Source organism: Megalops cyprinoides, chromosome 19 (genome assembly GCF_013368585.1).
Source record: "Megalops cyprinoides isolate fMegCyp1 chromosome 19, fMegCyp1.pri, whole genome shotgun sequence".
Lineage (NCBI taxonomy): Eukaryota > Metazoa > Chordata > Actinopteri > Elopiformes > Megalopidae > Megalops > Megalops cyprinoides.
Window position 1 is genome coordinate 11558940 of NC_050601.1, and position 21157 is coordinate 11580096.

A 21157-nucleotide genomic window follows, 5' to 3' on the forward strand; every position below is an offset into this window, starting at 1 on the left:
CTGGATTTAAGCTCCCCTATGTACAAATATGTGTCACACTGTTTCCTTGAATATTACTGTGTGCATATGTATGTGTATGTTTGTGTGTGTGCGTGTTTGCATGTGTGTGTGTATGTGTATGCGCAAATCTTCCTCTCTTCCTCAGTCTGTGTGATAACAGAGGTGAAAAACAAGAAATAAACACATACTGTTGAAGATTAACAGTTCAATTTAAAAAGCCTATTTAAAAAACAATTTTAAACAGAAATGTTAAAACAGCTGACAAAGTACAGCTGCCTTTAAAAATAAGATAAGAATAAGAGAATTAAAATGAAATGACGGTAAGAAAACAGCAAGCCTCCTCCACTCGCTGACCCTGAGTGCCTGGCTGTCACTTTCTCTGGAGAAGTGAGACGGGATCAACACCTCGGAGAGGTGGGGGGTGGCTCTGCAACAGGGACAAATTATCAAGTGGCTTATTTAAGCATGAACAGATGAAGTTTGTTTCAGTTTGAATTCAGACATATGCAGTCCAAGAGAGAAAAGCCCAAACAGACTAGTACTAGATGTCTGATGCTCTCTCTCATACTATTTATGAGAGATATATTATATTATATTATATTTATATCATATATTTACATAACATGTATACATGACACACACAGTATCAGTCAAAAGTTTGGACATACTTTTCTTTCTTTATTTTTACTATTTTCCACATTAGAATGATAGTAAAGACATCAAAAATCAAAACTATGAAATAACACAAACAGAATTTAGCAATGACCAAAAAATGTTATAAACAAATCAAAACTCTTATATTTTAGATTCTTCAAAATGGCCAAAAAAATTAAATAAGATTTTAGAATTTTCAAGCATTTAAGCAAAGGTCTTTAGATCAAAATGTCTTTGAATGCATGTTTACCCTTATTTTAATCAGGTGTGTCCAAACTTTGGTTTGTGAAAGAGAGACTGGTTGGAGGAATGGAATACCTTTGAGAGTTGGTGGTGGTCGAGTGTGTTTGATTAAGTTGCTCTGAGAGAGTGCCTCAACCATCCACGAGAGGGCGCTGGAACAATACTCCAGCTGACAGAGACAGACACAGATACTGGACTATAAAGTTGCTAGTCAGAGAGCAAGGAAAGGCAATCATACAAAACATGTAGTCTACATCTGTGTAGTAATAACTGCAATTATGTGGCCAGCTAATTATTTTATTGCACATTTAAATTAACAGATGGTGATTACCACACATTATTTAGGAATACTCATCAATAAAATCTTGTCATATCTTTTAAAAAACAAATGAGCACAATGAGTCAGAAATTTCTTTTATCGTTCAATTAGCACAAAAATTGTCAGATTCATCATGAATAATGTGGATTGTCTCAGTATTATTCCTCCACAGTATACTAAAAACTGTTGTAACAGCTAGACGACATCTTAATATAGAGCTGCCTTTTGACTTTAAATTGGATCAAGTCCCTTCTGAGTAATGCAACGTCTTCAGTGAGTAATACTATGAGCTAAAAGAGAACACAGAATACCGTACACTTTGACATGTTTCCAGAGCTGAAAAACAGACCTGCATCTTTTGCAATTACTGCAGTTACTGCAGTTACTTATACTGCAATGTGTTGCAGTAACATTATTATTAGCTATGATTACAATTACCTTTGTGTACACTTACCAAAATACCATTAATAACTACAGATTGCTTGTTAGCCAAGAAAAAGTTCTAAGGTCATACTGTATTTTGTGATTTGTGTTTGGCCACTAATTCTGGAGACACCCCAAGCCAAAGTGTTTGTGAGCCCCACTTATATCTACCTCTGCCACAGGCCTGATGACATATTACATACAAAGAGAGGAATCCCCACACTAACCTCTGCTTCCAGCACTCTCAGTCTGCGATCATGATCTCGAATCTCGGCCATCTGTTTCAGCACACTGTCCACCCTTCACACAAAACAATCAAGCAGCCCCCATTACAGCCACTTCACGTTCCACCCGCCCCCTTCAGTGCCAGAACGCACACACCCCAGTGGAGCACGCAGTAAATTCAGAGCACTGAAGAGACAGAGAGTGAGAGAGAGAAAGAGACAGAGGTGAGGGAGAGTTAGTTACTTGACGGAGGTGCGCTTGAGTCTCTCTGTGTCGCTCTCCCTCTGCCGCTTGTTCTGCGCGGACAGCAGGTTCTCCTTTTGGATGGCTTCCCATGTCATCAGCCTGCTGGCCTTCCTGCCCCTCAGCTCCAGCACTGAGAAAAGCCGGGGACACAGAGACACACAGGGGGGATTGATGCCCTGGCACAACGGTACACTACCCGGCACTTCAGGAATATCGACTCTGTATCATCCCTCCATAACCTAAATCCTCTGTATACATCCTGTATATCCTCTGAATCACATCACTCTATGTAGTAAACATGCTAGGGGCGGCAGTGTAGCATAGTGGTTAAGGAGCAGGACTCGTAACCGAAAAGTTGCCGGTTCGATCCCCGCTGGGGCACTGCTGCTGTACCCTTGGGCAAGGTACTTAACCCGCAGTTGCCTCAGTAAATATCCGGCTGTACAAATGGATAACATTGTAAAGAGCTGTAACCTATGTAAGTCGCTTTGGATAAAAGCGTCTGCCAAATGAATAAATGTAAATGTAGTAAACGCAGTGTCATCACTGATCCAAAGCAAACCAACAACACACAGCATTGCTTCATGTCCTGGGTGCAAACCCAATACAGGAAGTGCATACTCACAATACATCACAACATTCGCAAATGATGTGCAACGTGGCTGCACTCATCGTTTATCATGCTGCATGCCACAAATCAAGGAAGTGTCCATCAGGAAAGTTATGCCAGAGGTAAAACTGTCTTCCTTTAGTATTTATATTCATCCCATCTTCCCTCCCTCACCGAAGTGCCGGATCTTCACGGAGGGGACCTTGCGGATGTTTCTCTTGATGAAGAGGTGGAGGTGGGACAGGATGATGAAGGGGGGTGCAAGGGAGGGGCGTGAGTGGTACTCCACTATCAGGTTGTAGCGCTGGAACTTCCAGTAGGTGTCGCTGTGTTCCTGCACTTTGGAGAAGGTGTAACTGTTCGGGGGGGAGAGGGAAGAGGCCCAGAGAACAGTTCACATGCTGCAACGTGCCACTGTGACCATGCTCCATTCATGACAGAGAGATGAAGAGAAAGGAGGGAAACGGCAGGACTGTGAATCAGGTGCAGGATATAACTCAAAGTAAAAAAAAAGAAAAAGAAAATCTACAGAGGCACAGAAATAAAACACACAAACTGACCACAAAGCAAAAGACACGAAAAGTGGGGGGCCAGGCCACCCAAGCCTGAGCCACAGCTCTAAGGTCCCTCCTTGAAAGTGCAGGCACCGAGCAGCGGAACCCCAGGAGAGGGGCAGCCATGTACCTGAACATTGCGATGAGCAGGTTGAGCAGCAGGATGTTGGTGACCAGCAGGTAGACCACCAGCAGGATGATGACCAGCCAGTTGGCGTAGGGGTTCATACAGGGCTCCGCTCCGGCCTCAATCAGAGTCGTGTTGTCTGTGCACTTCACTTCTTCCACCTTCGCAGCTGGGGAAGGAACAGGAGATAATGAACGGAAAAGGTGGGACAGACAGAGAGTGACAGACAGAGCAGGAGAGGCTCAGAAAACAGAGTGATCCAAAGACAAGTGATGGACAGAGAGGGGAAGATGGATAGAGGGAGAAAGGTGTCTACTGCTTTGTAATCTTTCTGCCTTTTTGGTGCTTAGTGTTAAAGGAGCTGAACAACCGGCTGAAACCGCAGGCCCTCCAGAACAAAGGCTGAGGCACCACATTGTGTAAAAGCACATATACATCCACACGTGCACACAAAATACCGTCCAAGTCCTGTAAGGGGATCTGTCCAAAAATGTGCAGGTAGGGCCTGTAGAACACCCTCCGCAGGATCCAATCTGGGCGGGGATCATAGGAGTACAGCAGCGCCTGATTGGCTACACCGTAAGCCATCAGCCACACCCCCAAGAAGAACAGGAAGAAAAACACATCCTTCATCTGAAAGAAAGAAAGGGATGGAGGGAGAGGAAAAGGGGAGAGGTAGTGTTAGAACATGCTAAACTGTCATGCCCATTAGATATATCTAAACTGAAACATTTGAATCAAACGTTGGAGACCTGTTTCTGAAATCTACTGACTCTCCCGCAAGGCTCGCATCATTTTTCTCTACACTCCCCTCCCTTTTTGCCTCCATCCCTCTTGCCCTCTCACCATCTTGCCCACGATAATGATCTTTGGTCCCAGCTGTCTATGGATGGCAAAGATGTGGATGAGTCTCAGGGTGAACACCATGAAGTCAAGACAGAGCATAGCCCGGCCAAAGTCATAGGACCACGGGAACATTCTGACAAAAATGGAATGGGAGAGAGAATGAAACAGGCAGGTGAGACAGAGACAGGGCTTACAGTTCCAACAAACTCAGAGACACAGGCACGCACACACACACAGTGCTGAAGTGTAACTTCTGTCACAGAGCAGTCTGTGTGCAGTTAGTCGTTACATTACATGTTGTGCGGTTGCTAAATTTGCCATGCTGTTACATTATCTCACACATCAAAAGCAACGGAGAGGAAGTTACCTGCAGCACAAGCCAAAGATGAAGAGAGTGATGGCCGTGAGATCACACTTGTTCCACACGTCCTGAATGTACAGTCTCATCCTCTGGAATACCGTGGTGCTGCCCACAAAGAAGGTCTGTGAGGGATACAGACGGCCCTACTGTAAGGAGCACTGTATGTACATCTCTTACTCAAACTGTTCCATGGACTCTTACTTCTACACACACTCTTTCTCTACTTTCACTACCATATGATGCTAACACTTTGATTATGTACTGCCCTTTGTTTCACTGTCAGAAGTAATTTCCTCTGGTGACATACAGTACTAGTCCAAAGTTTGGACACACCTGATTAAGGTAATGGGAAACATACATTCAAAGACATGTTCATCTAAATACTTATGCTTAAATGCTTGAAAAAAATTAAAATTATTTTTTGGGTATTTTGAAGAATATAAACGTTATAAGTATATATAAGTTTATTGGTCACTGCATAATTCCATTTGTGTTATTTCATAGTTTTGATGTCTTTACTATTATTCTAAAATGTGGAACATAGTAAAAAATTAAGAACACAATGTGTGTCCAAACGTTTGACTGGTACTGTACATCATGACATGTTAACTGGCTGAAGCAGCAGACTGTCCACTGTGAGTACTGGCACTGTGAGTGCTTTGCTGACTCTTTCCTTCTGTCAGTGGAAGTGTCAGAGTGCTGCAGTGTCCCATGTGTTGGCAGGGAAATAACACTCTGTCCCCTTACCTGCCGGATCTCCTCACACACAAGGGTAAAGACCCAGAAGTAGAGCACAAACTCCATAGGGGCGGGGCCCTGAGGGAGTGGCGGCTTGAAGTCGACCAGTAGCACATAGGCAAACAGGAAAAGGAAGAGGAAGTACATCAGCACGTTGCCAAGAAATGAAGTGACCGGTGCGAACCAGAACTGCCTCCATCGTGAAACCACAAAGGGCCGCTTCGAACTTGAGGGGGAAGAGCCTGGAGAGTGAGGAAGAATAGGTTAATACTACAGGTGATAACCACAGCTGCACTGACAGAGAGCAGCTTAGTACAGAATACAGATACTAACAGGGTGAGCAATACCACATATCAACATTCAGACTGATGAAGGGCTGTGGTATGAGGCAATAGTGTAGCATAGGGGTAAGGAGCAGGACTCGTAACCGAAAGGTTGCCAGTTCGATTGGCCACTGGGGCACAGCCGTTGCACCCTTGGGCAAGGCTCTTAACCCAGAATTGCCAGCTGTATAAATGGGTAACATGTAAAAAATGATAACTTATGTAATTCACTCTGGATAAGAGGGTCAGCTAAATACCAATAATGTAATGTGATGGATAGTAACAAGAAAGTTCCAAGTTTGAATTCTATATGAACACTGACACTGTGTTTTTTAATGAGGCATACAGTATCCCCACAATGCTTAGACCACATGGTACTGACATGGAGAGAAAAAGAAGGTTACAACAGTATGTACACACTGATTGAATCAACGCAGAATGTGTAAACGGAGTATATCCGGACATCGCTGGTCATTGTTGGCCAAACAGTCACACATTGTTGAAAAGTAATTTAAGTGGGAGTGTGGTGTTAAGTGGCTTGGCCTCTAACTCACAGGTTGCAGATTTGATTCCCAGGAGTGGCACTACCCTTGTAAGTTTGAGCAAAGTGCATGAGCTGAATTAGCTGAAGAAGCTGTGCAAATGGATGAAAAAAAAATACATCTAGAAAAGTACATTGTGCACACTGCCCTGGATAAGGGCGCTTGCTAAGCAGATAAGTAGTAATGTACTGAATATGGAGTTCATTAGGGATAAGAGGCTGAATGAGGGGAACATACAGAGATGAGAGAAGAGTAATGGAGGTTGAGAGGAGAAGGATGAATGAAGAAGAGAGAATAACAAACCCACCTTTAGGTCTGTTCCTGAGAGCATTATACTCTTCAGCTTCTTCTTCACTGAAACATCATGCAGGAGAGGGGTCAATACCGACTTCAATTACTGGCTGTTTAAATGATCTACCTCTCTACAGCGTGTGTTTCAGAACAGGCAGGCTGACAGAGACGGGTAGAAGCAGAAACGTGGAGGAGCAGAAGCAGCGAGGTGGTTACGTGTGCATGATGTCAGCGAGAGAGAGCACCGTCTCTCCTCCGTCCAGACTGTCCGTCTCTCTTAGGTGCGGGATGTCATCGGTCTTCGCCTCGTCCTCCTGGTCCCTGAGAGAGAGAAACGTCACAGCGTTACAGACCGGCCAGCTCGGTGCGCAGACGCCGAAAGACAGAGGAATGAGAGATTGGACGCTAACCGGAAGGAGATGAGGTTGGTGTAGATGAAGGGCGGCAGGAAAAAGGTCAGGATGAGTTTCCACACCTCTGTGCTTCTCTCCATGTCTCCCCACCAGATCTGAGACAGCAGAGACTGACAAAGAGAGAGAGAGGGCGATCACTAAACACGGTCAGAAGAAGGGTGTCAGTCACAGGCTAAGCCTAACAGACACACACTTTATATGGCTTCATTCCGCACTCTTCCTTCACAGATACAGGTAATCCCGTGACAGAGCTGCTCCGCGAGACAGGACAGACCTGCACACCGTCGTGGCTAAAGAAGAGACGGGCGTCAGCTGCAGTGGCCATCTGCAGGCAGGTAGCCCCGCCCCATACTGGAGACTTCCTGATCAGCAGCGTGAAGGAGCGGCTCTCGCTGCTCTGGTAGCACTCACTGAAGACGTCTGCAGACAGGAAGGGTTTAATACTCCATGTGTATCATATATAGTGCAAAATTAAGGGAACAGTACACTATAAGCACAGTATTGTAGAATTAAGGGGTTAGTATACTCCATACACCATAGCTACACTATTAAATGAAAACCTCCACATGCTGTATGCACCACAGATATTTTGCAGAATCACCTGAATGCAAACAATTGTCATCAACTTTACAATACTTCCATGCCTCATTTAGAAAGGAATACTCATGCTATCATTGTATTTGAAGACATCGCTGTCTCAGTTATATTGTATAAGGTACAAACCACATTTTTGATAGCTATGTGTAAGAAGTCAATTCCAACTTATTCTGCATTACACTATACATAGCACAGTCATAGTTTGCTTTCCAAAGATTTGATAGAATAGCAATAGAATTTTCAATGTAATATAACTTTTTTAACACATTTCTGGTGGAACAATATTTAATTGCTATTCTTTGTTGTCTTTAGCCTGTACCTGACAGCCCACAGTTCCTGTCCAGCTTTACATCTGAGAAGAGTGTGTTTGATTGCGATACTCAAGACTAAAACAATAATAAACATTTATCTTTTAATGACTGCAGCTCTGAGAGAGAAGCTGTATATGCACCTCTCCTCTCCCTCACCATGGGCCAGGTTCTCGAACCTCTGTGCCAGCTCCTTCATGGACAGCTTGGTCTCGGTCTCGCCCTCCAGCTTGGACAGCTCCCTCAGCATCTTACAGCCACTGAGGGCACTCAGCACAGACTCGCCTGCCTGAAGGAGTCAGAGACAGAGAGAGAGAGGGAGAGACAGAGAGAGAGAGAGAGAGCCCGTCACACAGCATGCTCGCTTTCCGCTGCCTCTTCACAACACTGCGTCTCACACACGTGCGCGTGTGTTACCATCTCCCAGAAGTAGATGGCCATCTCGCTGCGGTTCTGCAGGACAGCCCAGATGAAGAGGGAGGCCCAGGGAGAGAGGCAGCGCTGGTCCCGGTACAAGCACTCCCCCAGGAGAAGCTTATTCACTTGCTGAGTGAGAGAGACACAGAGTATATGCTTCAGAATTCTCCCTCATAAAGAGTAAAGAGTTCAAAGAATTACCTCTCAAATTATCTCTAAAACCTTTCATTTCCAATGTGTATAAGCATACCATAGCACTTAAACTGCCAATCTTATTAAAACAAATAATGTAGATAATTTCCACATTTCTATAAAGTTCTACATTTCTTTTGGCCTTGTGGAGCTATCAGTAACCGCAGAGAAATCAGTTTCCTGATGTTTACTTCAAATGTGATAGTGCTTGTCCTGCCAGTAAAGTCACTTGATTTGAACTGAACTGAAATGAACAGAGAGAGATAGGGAGAGAAGGAGAATACTGACTAAGTGGTAGCCAATTCAACATTTATACAATTACCTGCAACTACCAGCTCTCCAAAAAATAAAGAAAAAACTGAGTGATTAAGATGAAGATGCAAAGGCTAGAAAAGAAGGCAGATTAGGCAGAGTCTATGGACACTACCTTGAGTGCTTTCCTTGTGCTAGTGGAATGGTCCAGTCCCAGTGGGGTGTAGTAAAAGGGCTGACATACATCCCCCAAGATGTCCCATAATAGCCGTGACACCTGATAGAGGACGGGGGAGATCATCAGTGTAAGTGGAAACAAACAGCACCGGCCAGGCACTCCAGCACTGTGTTGAACTGAGCTTGTCCAAGCCCTGACCGGTCACCTGTGCAGGTAACATTAGGCAAGTTAGGTTATTGTACATCTACTCTGATTGGTTACTTCCATCCAAACTCTGCACCATCCACCAATCACTGCCTGTATCCAGCTACCACTGCCCTGCCTCTTCTTTCTCTCCTGTAACAGTGACTGGCATTACTCTAACTCATACTGGCCTTGTTTGTACATAGCCTCAAGAGCTCTTTCACTCCCTTCTTTGACGTCTGTTATGACACACCTCTTCAAGCCACAACAGATGACTGCGTTGTAAGATTCAGTAGAGCAACAAATAGAATGTAATGTATTCACACAGTCCTGCAGTTTCCTCTCCCATGTGTTAGACCCCTACCTCATACAGACTGAGCTCCTTGGCAGAGCTGGGTCCTGTCATCTGACTCTCTGGCACCTTCAGGGACAGCGTGGGGTCTAGCCCGGTGGGGACGGAGAGCACGGAGCCAGCGGAGGTCTGCCTCTCACTCAACCTGCGCTGTAGCAGGGTGTAGGCCAGCGAGCTGTCCGACACCGAGCGGTACAGGCTCTCCAGCCGCCTGTACGTCAGGTAGTCCAGGATGTTCAGGCCGTTCTCCGTGAAGAGCCGCACAAACTGGGGCTTATCGTTCACCAGGGCGTCTGTCATGGAGTCCTCCAGGTCCTCGTACTGACGGAAACAACGTGCACAGAAAGAGGTTTCAAAATGCTGGCAGTGTAGCGTAGCAGGAAGGAACAAGGCTCATAACAATGAAAAATATGCTGGTTTGATTCCCCACTGGGGCACTGCTGCTGTACCCTTGGGCAAAGCTAAAATTGCCTCAGTAAATATCAAGCTGTATAAATAGAGAGCATGTAAAAACTGTAAACTATGAAAGTCATTCTAGATCAGAGCATCTGCTAAATACCAATAATGTTATGTAATGCTTACACCCACTGACTGATACTGAACCCTGCAGTGGTGGCCCAGAAAAACCCTGCTCGGTGGTAAGTTTCCTTTTCAGTAAATTTTGTGTAGGATGTACAGGACTGTTTTAGTGTCTTGGCTTATTGAGTTCAATGCTACAGACATGCTGCTCGATGTCAGGGCTGAAGGTGAGGCAGGAAGGCTTCTCACCTTCCACTGGATGTCCCCATTGAAGAGCTCGCTCTTGGCGATGTCCACCCTGTTCCAGGCCACAGCCAGCTTCAGCTCCTCCGTGTACTCGCTGGCATCACTGGAAACACGTTTACTGGCTGACCAGCCGGACAGGAGACACAGTCGCCATTAGTCACAGCGCTCCCAAACCGCTACTACTCACAGGGGAAGTTTTCATACCCGCGAAGACCTCATATCTTTGGGTCGCAAAAAACGACCGGGAATCTGTCTGATGTTAATGAGTACAGTGCAAACAGAAACAAGGCCAAACACGACAGTTTTACTTAACCAGCCACCAACAGGAGGACAGCGCGATTACCTCTGACCAGGGCTTTGAGTATTACAGTGTCAAAATCATCAGGTCCTTCCTGCTCTCTGTTGTACACTGTGATCAGGTCTCTGTTCTGATAGATGCTGAGAGTCTGTAGGGGAACATGACAGATAGGACAGAGTACTGCAGTTCAGGTAGAAGATTTAAAAACAGTTAGAGTTCTGTTTTTGCCTCTAACAGATGAAGTTAGAGGCAAAAAAAAGGAGAGATACCTGCCCAGAAAACAGTACATGTAATTAACTGGAGATAATAATGACATGCCTGTGTTACTGCTTGGAAAACAGGTTTTACACAGAACAGCTTTTGTCTTTTCTTGACATGATAACTGCCTGCTGCCCACAGGCATTAAAAGCTGCACTCACCCTTTCAGTCAGTTTCTCCGTCTCTCTCTCTGCCTCTGAGGGAAAGTACTTCTTCACCCTCTCCCTGACTCTCTCCCGCAGCTCCACGTTGGACCCTTCCCCGTCTACTTCAGTGGTGGGTGACGCCAACGGTAAGGACGAGAGGTCCTCTAGGACCTCGCAGATGAGGTCGGCTGCTGTGCCCGACCCGGCCAGCACCAGCCAGGGTGTGCAGTTCCGAAGGGAGAGGTCCACTCGCTGTGAGACAGGTTACAGATTTTGGGTTTTCCTTCAAGATGAGTGTAGCGTAACACAGACCTGTTTCTCCCATTAACACTGTCATGTTACCTCCAGCATGGCGGCTTCTCCTGCAACAAGCATGCACAGCACTGGGATCTCGATGCTTCCACTGCCTGAAACAGAGATCAAGTATCATCTGCCATCAGGAATTTATCATCACAATCAGGATAATCAGTTAGTACCATTACTGTGTTAGTGTTTATTTACTGTGTTATTTACTGTGACAAAACTATAACTATGCCAATGAAACACATTTTGACTTTAGAGAGTACAGAATAAGAGCGTAATATTCCATCTAACCACAACGTATTCACAGGTAATGTCCCAAACTGGAGATCTTGACATATGAACCAGTAAAGAAAATTTTTATTTCTACGTATGAAAAGTTGGATGCTTCACAATTATGCGTATCATCCTTGCGCATGTGAGCCATGCTAATCTTCTCTGTATCGATCCAATTTTAGTATGTGTGTCGCAACAGCAAACACAATACTTTCTTAAAACAAGCCCGAATAGAAACCGCGAATTATTCTGGATTTTTACATTCATGGTGATATATCATCCACCTCAAATTCATTTTAATTCTGCCTCTGTTATTCTAAATGTCTCCCAACAAGATGTGATGTCACATAAAATATATGATTGAAATAAATGTATCTACAAAGTTGGCAGTGTATCTTGTGTAAACCCCATGGAATGATGGGAAACTAATTTTGCACAAAATTCTACCGCTGCGTCTGCGTAATCAGTGCTGAAGAGTATGGCGTCAAAATAGTACCAGGTATCCATTTCTCTATAAAATTGATTCATTTGCATGTCGCTGGCATGAAAACCTGGACCAAGGCTATGAAATAACCTTCAAGAGGTACACTTTAAGTATAATTCCAGTTAAGGTTGCTTGCCAGTGTTATCACTTCTCAATGGCCAGCAAGACGCCAAGTGAGAGTCGCAAATTAGCTAATTGTTTAACTTCTTAAAATAGCTTACGCTGGTAATTGAGATGAATTTTTCCTATATACTATCACGTTCGACATTGCTTAATGCTGCAACGCCAAAATATGAACACAGGAGGTCACGCTGATGCAACTCCTCCAACTGAAATCCAGACCAAAGGTACGGAAAGAAATGTTGAACACATTCTGAAAACTGTGCCCCAGATTTCTGTCTTCTACATAACCTGAAATGATACTCAAATATACACTAAATACTGACGGAATTTAACAACATATCTACATTAAGTATATCCCTCAACCGTCTCCACTCTGCAAACATTTCCACATTTAAGGAAAAACTAGCATTATCATCTCATAACTCTGATATTCCTCCCTGTCTCTCTTTTGTTGTCTACCTCCCCTTTCCCTCTGTATTCCCCAGTCCAGCTCACTCTCCCTCTCTCACCCCAGATGCCAGTCCTCTGGTGGGAGATGTAATCCTCCAGTCTGGCCCTGAATCCCATCTCGCCTCCTCTGCGCCCCACGCTCCCATCGTCCACCAGAAGGAAAGCCTGGTAGTTGTTGTCCAGGCAGCAGGAGTCTCGCGAGGTGTTCTGCACATAGTACCTTGCTGGAAAACTTCCCTGGGATGAAGAGATAGAAATAGACAGATCTGTGGGGTGCGCAGAGGCAGAATCTTAGGGTTTGGCACCCCAAGTTGTGTGGTGGTAGGTTTTGTGCGTGTCATTTGACTGATGCATCGTAGTATACTTGGCTTGTGCTGCCTAGTCAGACCGTACAAGTTAACTTGTGCTAGGGCTTGAATGGCGTTATGCTCACGCTCCCTGGTCTGGTTGTTAGTCTTGTCTGACACTGTTGCTCATTCAACCTGAATGGATACACTTATGTTCTATTGTGCTGGAAGTTGCTCTGGATAAGAGTGTCTGCTAAATGCATGTAGGGAAACATAACGTAATGTCTGGTGTCCGGATGGGGTCGTCACCTGTGGGTTCACCAGTTGCTGCCTGTTGTGGACCAGGCCCCAGGGGGCGATGCCCAGGGCGATGACTTTCGTGTGTGAGAGAGACGGGGCGGCAGTTCCATGATCCCTCACCGCTTCCCCAACACACCTCCCCACCCCCTCTCTCAATCCGCCCGTCAGTATCCACGCTCCTGAGACAAAGAGCGAGGGAACAAAAAGAACGGCTGTTAGCAGTTCCGGTACAAACCAGAATCTCCAGCTCCTGTGAAACGCTAGAGTGGATTTTATTACTGACACAATTAATCCACACGAAAACTTTCACTTTACAGACCATTAAATCCACTTCAAACCGTGACCTCTGTTAGCCTGTTTTCTGTAGGTTTCAACAGTCACATACTTGTTACATCCGTATGGTTGTTTATAACCTTTACATAAATATAAACCTTTTTTCACAAAACTGTGCAGTACATGGCAAGCCCTTCAGGAAATAAGTGTTTTGAGTTACACCAACAATGTCTATTCTTCATCTTTCACAGGGCAGGCCTCTGTATAGGCAGGAATGACGCATTGGACTTCCAGAGAAGTCCTCTGGACTTCCTTATTAGTACGGTGGGAGTTCCGCTGGCTGCTCCAGGCACTCAGAGGAAATCACAACCAAGTTCCCAGTCAGCAGCATCCCCTGAGGCAGAGCATTGGAAACCAGGCACTGCTCCCAGTGCCACCAGTCACTTGATTAAACCCACAGTAAATGGCTGCCCTCTTTTTCAGGCCTCACAATGAGATATACAGCTACAATCTTACAATAAGGTTGCCTCTGCGCTGTGACACATACCGCAGATCATATATGCGTTTCATACGTGTATGTGTGCATATGAAAGGGGAGGAACGGAGAGCAAATGGAGAGAGTTTGGCGGAGTCACCTGTGCTCTGAGCAGCCTTGACAAGCCCCTGCCTCAGCACCTCTCGAACCCAGGTCTTCACCTTCTCCCTGCCCTCCCCGCCCACGACCGACACCACCAGGTTGGGTGCGGGCACGCCCCAGTGCGCCGTCATCAAGGTGTACACAATCTGCGGGGGCGTGTCACAGGACAGGCGCAGGAACTGGAGGAGGGTAGAGGAGCATCGTTATATTACATTGTTGGTATTTAGCAGACGCTCTTATCCAGAGTGACTTACATAGGCCACAATTTTGTTTTACATGTGACCCATTTATGCAGTTGCTGGATATTTACTGAGGCAATTCTGGGTTAAGTACCTTGCCCAAGGGTACAACAGCAGTTCCCCAGTTGGGAATTGAACCCGCACCCTTTTGGTTAGGAGTCCTGCTCCTAACCACTATGCTACACTGCCACCCACTGCACACTGACGGTCTGGACACTGTGGCACATTGTTATTGACACTGGGGAGAGGCAGATATAATGCCTTTAATGCAGCGGAGATACACTGAGCGACACAGGGCATTACAGCACATTGGATTTGTTCACTGAGTCAGACACAATCCTGGGATGTGACCTAAGTGATTGAGGCCTCTGAGCAAACAAAGGCAGCCGTCAGCTGTTGTGCACCGCGGCTGGGTGCTTAACACTTGCTTAAGTGAGTAACATGAGACTGAATGAACGTTAACGCCGACACAGAGGGAGAAATAGCTCGAGTACACTAAATTTATCGCTCTGAAAATCAGCTACCTTCCCACCATCGGCATGTTTGTCATGCCCCTGCAAGTAGCCCCTAATAAAATCTTTATGTGTGTAGTTTGGATAACCAGTTTGTGTGAGAGGGAACAAGAGAAAGAGACAGAGAGAGAGAAAGAAACTGGTGGAGACAGACAGACAAAGAAACACAGACAGATAGACGGAGGGAGACGGAAAGTAGGATAGTTGAGGCAGAGACCCTAGTTGAGGCAGAGACCCTTGCTGTGTTCAAGTCTAGACTTGATGCAGTTTTGGATACTCTTTAATTAAGAAATGGTGAGCTTAGTTGGGCCGAATGGCCTGTTCTCGTCATCATATGTTCTTATGTTCATATGTTCTTATGATACTGAATGTATAAAGCTGAACACTATTTTAAGCACAATCTTGAACCACACATCATTAGTTCAACTCAAATATAACGTGTGCTCATGCTATTTCCGGCCCTCAAATGTCACATCACATTTTTACATAGGACACCATTACACACAGCACTGGATTCCTGCAATCACGCTGTAGATTTCTCAAATACTTTGAGGGATGTGCAACACACCTGAACTAATTTTTATTTAATATATTTCACTCTTGTGATATTCTGTAAAATAATTCACTGTAGTTGTTTCACTTTTTACCTCTCTGTCACGCAACTGTAATGCAATTGATTGACATTGTACTTTTTGTTGTTATACAAAGGTACAGCTTCACTGAAAGAGCAAAGGATTATTATTATCTTAGGCGGGTGAAAAGGCTCTGAAGTCAAAGTAAAGTAAAACAGAAAGAGGGCTGAAGGAATGAACGAAGCAGCCCTGTGAAGGAGGTACCCACATGACTGTGTCTCTTCCCTGCACCGGCAAACTCCAGCTCTCCAAAGGCATCGGTGGGGTATTCCGAGGAGTGCTGGGCACTGTCCCACTGACTCACGATGGCTGCTCCGAAGTAATCCCCCATGGCGATCGAACCGTGCGCCTCCCGTACCCCTCCACACTGACACAGGGCTCCATTACTGAGGCGACAGGGAGAGGGACACGCAATGGAGGTCGGGACGCAATACAAAAAACACAGACACTGGGGAATATGATTCAACACAATACATACATGCACTGACCTACAGGACACCAAACACGTTAACGCAGACACTAACAAAATGAGTTCATGCAGCACACACACAATGACTGCCAGGACTCTATTTCCGTTACACTACAAGTGAGGCAGGAGTGAAATTTACCTGAAAGAATCTTCCACAAAAGTCGTGCACACTCTCTTTTTGATAATCTTTGGTATCCAGCTCTGGAATGAAAAAATTGTTTTCACTAAAATGTAATCCTATATATTATTGTTAGCATAGGCTGAGCAGAGACATTATCATGATTATTTGCATAGCTGACACCCTCATGAAAAAAGACCTCTTGCAAATACTTTTCATCTAATCCATTTATACACCTGAACAATTGTTAAAGAAATTCAGTTTGATCACCTTGCTCAAGGGTACAACCAAAGTGTCCCATTGAATAACAAGCCCAGTTTCCTGATCACTAAGATAGTGTCACCTGTCCTTGTCTGTGTTATCCACACTCATCCATTCTTTCTCTCTGCCTTTGATTCCACATATTATTATTATTCGACGTTTAATATCCACAGGATGCTGCTGCTGGCCAACTGATGCCTGCACAAGGATCCTACTAACAAGAGCCATCCCAGCACTCATCACCACAGAGCCCAGCCCTCAGTGTGAGCACACCCCTGCCTCCAGGACAGATCAGAGTGGTGCAGAGGGAGCACGGAAAGAGGGAGGGAGAGAGAGAGAGGGAGAGAGAGAGAGAGAGAGAGAGAGAGAGAGAGAGAGAGAGAGGGAGAGAGAGAGAGAGAGAGCACTGCAGATGTGGGGGGGGGGGGGGGGGGGGGGGGGGGGGGGGGAGGCCTGGGAGAGTTTAGTGAGCACCGGCAGGGGATTAGAAGCGCTTGAATGTACCAACACCGCCACTGACAGGGGTCTGATTTGATGTGATGTGAGAGAAGCAGAATAAAGCAAAGGGGGAGAAAAAGAATGTGAGGAATGCAAGGAGTGTCAGATTTCTTGCATGAAAGTCTGGGGGAGAGAGAGAGAGAGAGAGAGAGAGAGAGAGGGTGAGAGAGAGAGAGACAGAGGGAGACACAGACATTCACACGCTTCTGGAGGGGCAGGAAGATCACACGGGCTGCAGTCAGCTGATAAACAGCAACACTTGACGTCAGACCTTGCGGATATTCCACTACTGTCTGTGGGGACACTTGTGTTGGACTCTGCCCTGTATTGTGTGTGTGTGTGTGTTTGTTTCATGTTACACTGTGGCCTACAATCTATTGTTTCTGCTGCAGCATTGGTGCTGCTGCAAAGTATTGAACAGGTTCCGCATTGTGTAAGGACTGCACCCACTCTCTCTTAAGTGGATTTATCTAATCTTAAAAGGCAATGCAAATATTCTGACAGTGTCCAGCTGTATTCAAACACCACTGTGTTACCGCTGGGCGCAAACGGACACACAGAGATAGGGTAAGGGAAGACAAGCGTGTACAGATAATACTAGGCCAGTCAAGCGGAAAGGTGGGCATTTGGGTGATTAAGCCCTTCTGTGTCCACCCATCCCTTCACTCTCCACTGTACATCTCCCACTCCCTGCCAGTGTTTTTATCATGTTAACCGCAGCCAGTGCGACAGCATTCAGATGAAACCTGGGATGCGTGTTAGCGCGGGGTGGAGTGACTCCCTTCTCCCTTGATTGTCTCATGAAGCCCTGACACCCAGGAGCAAAGCGCTGACAGAAACGTGTCGCGTGTCTGTATGAGAAAGAGGCTGAGCTTTGTCGTCAGTCCACATTGGTCAAGGGAGGACACTGTTTTTACTACAAATCCCACAGCAGCTCTTGGCCCACAGCAGCTCTTTGGAGAGATTCAGGAAAAACCCCACTTTTCCTTTCTTTGTTTGTTCATGTTTGGTTGGTGTGGAAGGGCCTTGAGCGTAGGGTATAATGGAGTATATGGTTTTAATAGAGACACTCTGTTAAACTAAATGCAAGAATATCTCTGTGTTATCACTGGATAAGAAACATGTATATCATTTGCAAATATTTCAACTCTTCTAGAGTTGTTACCTGCAAAACCTAAAGGAAAGTATGTCGATCAAGACAAATTTCAGAAGGCGATGAGTTGAGTCCTTCGCGAATTGCCACTCATCACTATCAAAGATTTTCTATTCATAGCGCATGAGCGGGACGTATAGAGTTTCACTGCAATTGTTCCGGTTGTGAAGCACACAGTTTTGTTCTATTTTACCGCTGAACGCATAGTGAAACCATCGGAGGGGAAAAACACGCCGGCGCTTGACAGGGCAGAAAAGGAGAATGGTGGTCCCGGGCATATGAAAAGCAGGAAACGTCAAGTCAGAACTCGCAATGTGGGGGTGTGCTGATTTGGAACCCAGCAGAAGTTCCTTAACGCTTTTAAAACGACTTACAGCAACTGTGAAGAAAATACCGCTCCAATAGCTTGAGTCGTAACAGTCAAAGACGGTTCTCAATTCTTCTGTTCTTACACTTTTATCAATACGGAGAGCACCGCTAGAAATGTAGCCTATTGCCCTTATGACATTCCGATACCCCCCTCAACCTCAGGTGTTGCTATGTAATGTGACAACTCCGCGTAACACCATTTGCTGAATTCTCTGGTGTATTTCTGCCAACCTGTTTGACTTTCCTTAGCCTGTTTTTCTAAGCCTGGCCAGTTCCATTCATGACATACAAGTCGTGCCACTCTCCTGTCGTCTTATTAGAAGTCGGCTATTGCTTATGTAAATACAGCATCTGACACGTTAGCAAATTTTAACTTTCTCCTAGTACCGCTGCGTCTTTTTCAGTGAAAGCGAAGACCCTCGAAACGACATTGAACACTTGAGGATAAAGACATGCACTATTGTTTACTACTTATTCACACAATCCGTACCTGATCTTTCTCTGTTTTAGTTGTTTCTCCTTTCCCTCCACCTTCCTTCTCTTTCTCCGTCTCCTTCATCGTGCGCTCCGTCTCTGCTTTGGGCGTCGTGCAGCCTATATGATCGGGGAGTGGTATCGGGGCGAACTCACTGATCTGAAAACAACATGTAAAAATCTTGATGTCCTGCGCTGAGTCCTGACAGAAAACTGCACGGGAAGCCGTTTCGCACTGCTGCCCGCCCCCGCCTACATACGATACCAGGGACCACAAGGAATTTTGCAAATTGCCCGGAATAGAACAGGTATCGCTAAAGGTAAGGCGTGGTTTAAACTTTAAAGCATGGAGAGGGATTGGGAAGGAGGATAAGTGAAGACGTCTGATAGATAAAAAAAAGACGAAGAGTCCCAAATTTGGTCAATTAAAAACGGGATTATCGGTGTGTGCAGCTGCCAAGATTACATTGATCTAGTTTTTATCTATCAGATGTTATGTGATTTATTGTAGCCTACTTTTGGTGAGATATTTTTGTATATATGATCGCTTATTTGATGCACCATCATATTGTATTTTATGAACTTTGTCTAGTAAGTAACGTACGAAAAGTTCAAAACTTAGTTTTTGTCCACGATTCTAAAACTAAACAACGAAACAGCACGAAAGTGGTTATTGACTCTCAACAACAGAACTGGTGGTCTGCATACCACACCCCCCATAAATACTTCCATGCAAATGCAATGCAAGGAAAGAGGAATATTTCAATTTAAAAGCCCAATAATCGTCGTCCGTAATCGGTTTCATTCGCACGGTCTAGTATTATGCACAAGTCAGAAACGCACACAGAATGTCATAGTGTATATGTTTTTTTTTTAACGACACAGCTCACACAAGTGATTTTATTTGACTTTCATACGCTTAGAGGAGTTTACTATGCAACATAGATCTCATTCTCTGTATAGAGCTGTGACAGAAACGGAAGTGTCCAGTCGGCGTGTGTACAGTTTCACTTTGTATTTATCTTAGTGTGATTCGCACTGGTGTCTAGTCTGTTAGCAGACTGCTTTTAACTGCAGCGTGTCTATCTCAGAAGTGCATTAAACACTTAAACAGTTATCCCGTAAACGTTAGAATCTTCCACCCGTATTTTAATATTACATCATCTTATTTGAAGTTAATTTATCTGGACTGTAAAGAGTATTAAAATGTCATGAGATACTGTAGTCATGTCAGTTGGCATGGTCACATTTGTATGATTGTACCATTTTACAATACATGGGGGCTTTGGCCAGCCATTGCTTCCAATGGTTGCTTTAAAGTGAAACTGTATGCATGAAGCCCCAAGCAATGCAAAGAAGCATTTTACCATCCAATGAGCTGCAAGAACTTATCGTTACTTCAGTGACAAGTGGAGGCATGTACTACTCTTCTCACAGTTAAGATCACTTGTCACCACAGGCATCCAGCCCCAGCTAAGGTAGGCAGTCTTGGCTAAATTCCAATTGATGTCTACTGTTTGTGGCACTGCTGTTTTCTCAGTCAGTATCAGTGGTTGTACAGGAACTAGGACCAGCACAGTTGTTTTTGCCAACACTGACACAGGAATGTGGTTGGTACAATCTTCAGCCATGTAATGCCAAAGACAACCCTTGCCTGTGGCACTCAACATAAGAGATCTGCAGAGGAGTGTTAACACTGTGATTGTCACACACAGTGTCACACACATAGAAGTAGCTCTCTGCCACAAAATTTAGGAATCTCTGATGCTGACGTCCATCCAGGCCCTGACAGCCTCTGTTATGACGCAGCATCCAGCGTCCTGTACAGAAAACAGTAATTTTCCAAACTAGTACCTGCAGCATCCTGTTACTTGCAGCCATTTGCCTTCATCTCGCAAGTAATTTTGCTCTGCCATGATCATAGGAAATAGTATCATATCCAAAAAGATTTCATATAGGTCCCTGCTGCTCTAAGAAAGGACAGGGACAGGGAGAATACATGATACACACACACCAACTGCTCGCTGTAACACATTAACACAGGAGGACCGTGAGGTATTACGGCTGAGCACTAAACTGCAAATATATGGTGTGTAAACACTGTGCCCTCCATAACCCTTGTTATGGGAAAACTGTGTTCATTTCTACCATTATCTTCAAACTTACAACCTTCGCACCCCACAGGATTATAAAATAAGACCAGTGACTGTGTGAAGGGTCACAAGATGATGGCAACATCGTTGGTAGTGATCTTCAGAGGTACAGATCACCATAGCTCTGCACTGGCCTCTGTAAGTCCTCCACAGCTCAGTCCCCCTAGTCTGTTAAAGCTTTCACCATTTAACTGAATTATCCACTTCTGCTCAGGTGACATGTCTGCACTGACATTTACATTCTCAGAATGTTGCTTAGACGATGTCAGAGTTCTGACTTTATCAGAC

The 21157-nt window shown here is 45.0% G+C and overlaps 1 protein-coding gene and 1 non-coding gene across 2 annotated transcripts in view; both read right to left on the reverse strand.

Moving 5' to 3' along the window:
* trpm4a (transient receptor potential cation channel, subfamily M, member 4a) overlaps positions 1-18895 on the reverse strand; it is an 18968-nt gene extending 73 nt beyond the window's left edge. The window contains exons 1-28 of the mRNA XM_036552608.1: positions 18733-18895; positions 15983-16044; positions 15583-15760; positions 13990-14170; positions 13091-13260; positions 12554-12731; positions 11204-11268; positions 10877-11113; positions 10503-10605; positions 10163-10281; positions 9407-9715; positions 8857-8958; positions 8238-8366; positions 7980-8109; positions 7190-7335; positions 6913-7025; positions 6719-6823; positions 6519-6565; positions 5356-5588; positions 4615-4730; positions 4248-4380; positions 3860-4034; positions 3405-3570; positions 2895-3076; positions 2108-2240; positions 1867-1939; positions 973-1066; positions 1-427 (exon numbers count right to left, since the gene is read on the reverse strand). The exon at positions 1-427 is cut by the window's left edge and continues 73 nt beyond it. Coding sequence (XP_036408501.1) covers positions 399-427; positions 973-1066; positions 1867-1939; positions 2108-2240; positions 2895-3076; positions 3405-3570; positions 3860-4034; positions 4248-4380; positions 4615-4730; positions 5356-5588; positions 6519-6565; positions 6719-6823; positions 6913-7025; positions 7190-7335; positions 7980-8109; positions 8238-8366; positions 8857-8958; positions 9407-9715; positions 10163-10281; positions 10503-10605; positions 10877-11113; positions 11204-11268; positions 12554-12731; positions 13091-13260; positions 13990-14170; positions 15583-15760; positions 15983-16044; positions 18733-18801 — 3777 coding nt within the window. The 5' untranslated portion in view covers positions 18802-18895 and the 3' untranslated portion in view covers positions 1-398. The remainder of the gene's footprint in view (positions 428-972; positions 1067-1866; positions 1940-2107; positions 2241-2894; positions 3077-3404; positions 3571-3859; positions 4035-4247; positions 4381-4614; positions 4731-5355; positions 5589-6518; positions 6566-6718; positions 6824-6912; positions 7026-7189; positions 7336-7979; positions 8110-8237; positions 8367-8856; positions 8959-9406; positions 9716-10162; positions 10282-10502; positions 10606-10876; positions 11114-11203; positions 11269-12553; positions 12732-13090; positions 13261-13989; positions 14171-15582; positions 15761-15982; positions 16045-18732) is intronic.
* On the reverse strand, positions 11535-11643 carry LOC118795226. Its single transcript, XR_005005793.1, has one exon. It is a non-coding gene; the product is annotated as a U6 spliceosomal RNA (small nuclear RNA).
* Positions 18896-21157: the final 2262 nt, after the last annotated feature.